Source organism: Neolamprologus multifasciatus, chromosome 5 (genome assembly GCF_963576455.1).
Source record: "Neolamprologus multifasciatus chromosome 5, fNeoMul1.2, whole genome shotgun sequence".
NCBI classification, from domain to species: Eukaryota; Metazoa; Chordata; class Actinopteri; order Cichliformes; family Cichlidae; genus Neolamprologus; species Neolamprologus multifasciatus.
Genome location: NC_140443.1, coordinates 18027669 through 18033931, shown reverse-complemented (window position 1 = coordinate 18033931; position 6263 = coordinate 18027669). Strand labels below are relative to the sequence as shown.

Here is a 6263-nt window from a genome sequence, read left to right as displayed (position 1 = left end):
CAGGCCCACATACTCGCCATCAGTGTGGCATGGCAGCCATCCAGAGAGGGGCTCCAGTGTCACTCCCTTTCAAAGAGCTCTTTGCTTGCTGTCCTTTTGATGGCTGCTACCCAGCAGCAGTGGAGCAGAAATGCAGAAAATCCAGCTTTCATAAAAATTTGTCCTTGATTTTCCACACTTAGTTTATGAAGGGGGGAAAAAGCTTTGTGAAAACTTAGCATTGCTCTGGTGCTACACACTTGTCTTTTTTTAAAGACCATATATACAGTAGTGGCAGAGCTGCTGTGGAACAGGTTGGACAGCTTTTTCTGCTGGCACACATGATTTTTAGCCACAGGAGCACCTGCGGTCCTTACTGTGTGTAGCACTACCTACACTACTCCCTGTCAAAGCAGGTATGTCAGGAAAAGCATCACTGAAATATTCTTGTTTAAATAGAGTCAGATGAGGAGGAAAGAAAAATAATGGAGGAATCTGGCTCAAAGAGATAGTATAGCATCGCCAAAACAGAACTCAGTGGCCCATATTTATAACTGCTCATGATTTAAATGTGAACTTTCTCCTTCAGGTATCAATAAATTCTTTATTAAAGTAAAGCTAGTGTCCTCTGGCAGTTAAGGCGTTTAAAATGGGGGGATTTACATACAAGTAAATCTAACTACAGTTATTAATCTTTCCGTCTGTAGTAAGGTGAAAAATACAGGACTAACCCTGGGCTGCTAATAGCTGGAGACAAGCTGTGCTAAGCCTGGCTTAACTTGTAGGGAGGAGAGGGAAAACTGTTTCTTTGCAAAGTGTGAAAACACTTTTAGACCTGGTCTTTGGTTGGTGACGCTCTCGTGATTTGATCAGTCTGCTCTGTTCTGATTCTGTCTATCAGGATTTGATGTCCCTCTCGGGGAGGGGTGGAGGGGGTTACTTGAACATGCGGTTCAGACTTCTCCTGAAAGTTACTCAAAATACTGTTGCAGTGACTTTTAGAAAAAGTGACCCCCGAGTGCTGATTCAGACATGAAGCTGCCGCTTTTAGCCGTGTCAAAATCTCCGAAATGGTGATGTTGCCAGGTTTGGTACCAAACAGAGACATGCTGTTGCACAAGCTGATTGCACAAAGGCTACTAGGTGGAAGGCTAAACCGTTGGTGGTCAAGCAATAGTTAGAGCAGAAAACATCAGCTACAACACACAAGCTGCATGTTTTTGCGTCTCTGTTTGACACACATTAAACACAGTTTTAAAGCGGAGCCTTTTTTCCCCAAGAGCCAGTCTGTTTCTCCAGTTGCAGATGCTAAGCTATGTGTGTTTACAGTGGAGGAGCACAGTACTGTTGGACTTGGCACCACACAAAAAACAACAATAATAGTGCATTTCCTTAAATGTTAACTATTCCAACAACCATAATTTAAACAGGAATGCAAGAAAATATATTTCATTGCATTCACGCAGTAATAAACCTGCTGATGTTCACACCAGGATGATGTTGTCTTGGATGCAACTCCAACACCTTTGTTAAGCTACAAGGCATCAGTAATGATTTATTTGTTTGCATCCATTTCTGTGAGAGATGTTTCCCTCGGTGGATCATCTGGACATTTGTCAGAATCTAAAATAGGTCAGTCTCTGTTTTAATGAGGCCAGTGTGCAGGAGGGCTATGCTTGCAGTAAATTGGTGTATGACATTGATTGTTTCACATAAACCAGCCAAATCTAAATGTATAGTGTAAGTAGCTAAGTTGTTATGTATACTATTGATGACATTACACTGTTGGTGTAGTAATTGCTGTTAATTTTTATTCATGTAAATTTGACCATTAATTTAAACATAGTTGATCATGCAACAGCGAAAATAAAATAAAAGCATAAAATGAAACAATAAAAAACATATTTATTGAATTTATATATGATAAAAAAATAATATTAATAATAACCATCCATCCATCCATCCATTCGCTTCTGCTTATCCTTTTCAGGGTCGCGGGGGGCAATGGAGCCTATCCCAGCTGTCATAGGGCGAGAGGCGGGGTACACCCTGGACAGGTCGCCAGTCTGTCGCAGGGCTAACACATAGGGACAGACAACCATTTGCACTCACATTCATTCGCACATTCACACCTAGTGACAATTTGGATTATCCAATTAACCTATAATAATAACCAACCAAATAAAAAAAAAAAATTGTTGCAATTTCATTGCAACTGCGCTTGGAAGACCTTGTTCTAAATGACCTTCATAGAGTTCAAGGCGATAATCAAAGAGACTCGGCTTCACTTAAAAACCATGTGAACGTGTTGGATTTCTGCTTCTTCCCTGAATTTCACGTTTCAGCGCTGAAAGCCGCGAAGCAGTGCTTTCAGAGGACGCTGTGTGTATTTGTCAGAATTGCGTGTATTTGTGGTTGTGTGTGTAACATTCCAGAAAGTGTCAGAGGTATGCGAATTACGTCTGACAGAGGAAGAATGTGAAGACTTCTGCTACCATGTGAAGGCCGCTGTTGTTTACCGGCAGACTCATGCAGAAGAAGTTGCTCAGCTGTGTGTGTGTGTGTGTGTGTGTGTGTGTGTCTGTCTTTTATTGCGTCACTTCCGGAAAATGTGGGAGTTGCATCACATTTCTGACATAATTGTGTTTCGTGTAAGTTGCACTATAATTTTGGGGTATGTAATTCCTGGTACTCCATTTATCTGAGTCAGAAATATTTTAAACAGATTATTGGGGAAATCTGCTTAGTGTACATAAAAAAGCAGGACTGTTGTGGAGGGCCACGTCAACGTCTTAGAAAGAGATCAAATTGATATCACGCAGAATCGAATTTAGCTTAGCTTGGGAAAATTAATTGTCCCTCCTGTGTTAATGTCTTGCTGAATGAATGCGTTCATAGACATAAGTAGGCTACTCACTGTTGTCAGGTACACAGATGACTGAAGTGATGAGAAGCATAAACATTCACATTGTTGGCAATTTTTCCAGCTTTTCTTAGTTTTAAATTCCTCATATTTGTTTTGGACCATAGCTTGTTGTTCTTGTGAGAAACTCTAAATGTGTCCATGATTACGATTGGTCAACAATCAGTGGTGGTTGTGCAGCTTTGCAATATGGTCAAATGGCAATGCACGCTAGCAAGTGCACTTCAGCAAGAGACATTTTAAAATATCTTTGCTCAGCTCATTTGTAGATACAAGAACCTGAATAGTAAGCAAAGTTTTTAAGCTTTTAAATGTTTGAAGTTGCATCATTGATCAGTGTCTTCTAAGAGCTCCTCTACCTGTCCCTACAGGAATCCCTTTAAACACTTACTGTTCTGGAAACACAAACATAACTGATGTGTTCATTTTGTCTCTTTTTGCCTTTGCTGATTTTTTCTTTTCCTGTTTTTTGTCTCTTTCTCATCAGATTTGGGACATGAGCGACGATGAGAGCATCTGAAAAACTGGCGGAGCAAGCCCTCAGAAGGACTAAACACATCCATCCATACTTTCTTTTTTCTAAAATAAATCCTGTATTTACAAAGACCAAGTTGTTTACGTAATCAGCACCAAGCACATGAGCAAATAAATAAATAAATGCTTTAAAAAGGCTGTTAAAAAGCTTTAAAATTCCTAATAGTCCTCATTTGGATTCAAGATGGCCCAGATCTTCAGAGCTGGGAAGTAATCTAATAATAAGCAATTAAGAAAAAGGCAACAAGACAATAACTGAAAGCCTGAACAAGTTTTGATTTTTTTTTTTTTTTTTTGCTTTTGATATGTAAAACTGTTGAACTTACTAAAGAATGTACCTGTTCCTGTCACCTGCTGTTGTCTAAACACACTTTAAGTCCCTGAACAAAAACACAACAAAACCTGCAAAAAATATTGGAACTAAAGAGTCTAAAAACACCAAGAAACCTCTCTGAAGTGCCACAGTTTCAATCCCCTCCCAAGGTCTCTGCATCAACACATTTAATGATTTTACTGGAGAGATCTTTGGCAAGGCAGTTACGACATCTGTTCACTCATTCAGTTTGAGAAAGAGCTTCGGATAAGTTTTGAAAATAAAATACAGTTCTGCAGATTCATCCATTTTTGGGGCCTTTTGATTAGAGGCTGTGACACGTACAGTAGAAGTGATGCTTAAACCAGCTTTGTTGCTATGAAGCTTTCACTCAGAGAGGACTTGCATACAGATGTTACTGTGATATAATTAGAACTGTGGAAACTGTTGCTCTTGGTTTGTTGGTGTTGATGCATGTACATGTTTGTGTAACTATGTTTTTTTGTGTTTATTTCTTCCTCTGCATTGGAAGTCTCATCTGCAGTGATGTATTCAGTGTATTCACATGTACATTTTAACAAATGCTTGGATATTTATGAGAGCTATTGAGACTGACTCGAGTTTCAATCATGAGAAAGGATCTCGTTTGTTTTCTGATTAATCTCGGAGATGTTTTTCTCTTCTGCATTAAAAAAACTGGAATAAAATCCATTATTTCTCTATTAACATCTGTGAGGTTTATGTCGCTATGCAACAATGCCCTTTTTACTTTAGCTCAGCCTTTCCAAAAAGCTGTTTGCCGCTTTTCGAGCAACTCTCGTAACCATTTCACAAGCACAAACACACCAAACAATTACAAGACAAAAAGCCACACAGTCAGACTGTGGTTTAAAAGCACTTTATTGTTCATCAAGGCTACTTTAACGTACAAAAAAGGTGGCCTGCCAAAACCTTTTAAGTAGGAGACACAGAGCCACAAATCTTGATAGAAATTTTATTACAGTTCAGAGTATTACTACCATTAAGTACATGCTACTTCCACTTCAAAAAAGACCTGGAAAATGTGGTGCAGTCCGAGTAAAGACCGACTCCTCTTTGATTTATTTGCTCGATTTTCATGTTAACTTGATTAAGAATGCAAAACGACTTCAACAGATGGGAACTGTGGTGACATATTTAGAAGTGACATCCCCAGAACTCATTTGCTTCTTAGATCATCTATGCCTCGCTGACTGGCACCAAAGCAGATGATCCGCAGCACAAATGTACAGTTTCATCAGTTCCAACAGCAAATTCAACAAATGCTGACTGATAGTTTTACTTCACTCATTTCCCATCCATAGATGAAAAAAGTCATGAAAAAAAATGCTATTGCTTACGTGCTGTTTGAAATTGTACCTGCCTGCTAGCCCGTGACTAATGGGGACTTGCTATTACTTGCTTATATTTTTTTAAATGAACTCTTTTGGAAATGGCAAGCAAGACAGAATGGGCTAGAGGCAAAATCTTCCAACAACACAAAACATGCAAATTGCTCAAAAGGCCCGCAAAACAAACTTTGTTTTGGCTTACTGGTAAGTCTTGTTCAAATGTCTCTGAAGTCACATGATCGAACACCATGGGGACCAATGGAAGTAGCGATTGTCACCGACACACCTGTGGCTTACTGTGGTTTCACACGTTTTCTGTGCTCCTGCACTTGAACCTTTACTCTAACAAGACAAACTCTATAAACAAAAAAGATCAACTTTTTCACAAAAAAAAAAGAAAATGCAATGATTACAATATAAGGACAGGGAAAAAACAATTAAATAGCTACATATCATTAACAAATTCATTGTTCCTCAAAAAATACCTACGATTTTTTTTCTCTGTACATTCGTTACGCACAGCGTAATGATGGTCTTATAGTTTACCTATTATAAAAAAGTATTTTTTTATTAAGTGATTTTCCTACAGTGCGTAGGGAGTGTGTGCCAAAGCATAAAGAGAGCCTACCTACAGGGTGGTAGTGAAATGATAATGAGAAAGAATAACAGAAAAACAAAATCCTCTGGACACCGAGCCCATTTCCCTCGTGTTCCGATGTTACTGACTGCATACAGGCTGACTGAATCTGAGAGGTGGGGGGAGAGGCAACGCTGAGTGGCAGGTGAACATGTCCTGGCTCACAGGTCGCGCTTACAAAAGCTCAGCTTCTGAAAGCTCAGCCTCCCGCCCCAACACTCTGCCTGCGAAAAACCACCAACCCAATCCACTCGAAACTGGTCACAGAAAGCACAAGTACATGACAGAACTCCAGTTAAATGTGAATCTCGGGTAACATTGTAGAACTTCCATCATCTAGTTCTAGGTTCTGATAGCTGAGACTGGAATGTGTAGACGCTCTAGAACACGGTACAGAACTCTAATGTACGTACTTGCCATTCTTGACACAAATTACACAAAGCCAACGAATCAAAACCTCACCACCTATCTGCCTTAGCTCAGAGACTTTAAGTCAATCTGTAATTT

The 6263-nt window shown here is 39.5% G+C and overlaps 1 protein-coding gene across 1 annotated transcript in view; it reads left to right on the top strand.

The window, feature by feature from the left end:
- Positions 1-4475, top strand: part of atg7 (ATG7 autophagy related 7 homolog (S. cerevisiae)) — a 61081-nt gene extending 56606 nt beyond the window's left edge. Inside the window, exon 19 of the mRNA XM_085160675.1 lies at positions 3390-4475. Coding sequence (XP_085016801.1) covers positions 3390-3422 — 33 coding nt within the window. The 3' untranslated portion in view covers positions 3423-4475. The remainder of the gene's footprint in view (positions 1-3389) is intronic.
- The last annotated feature ends 1788 nt before the right edge of the window (positions 4476-6263 follow it).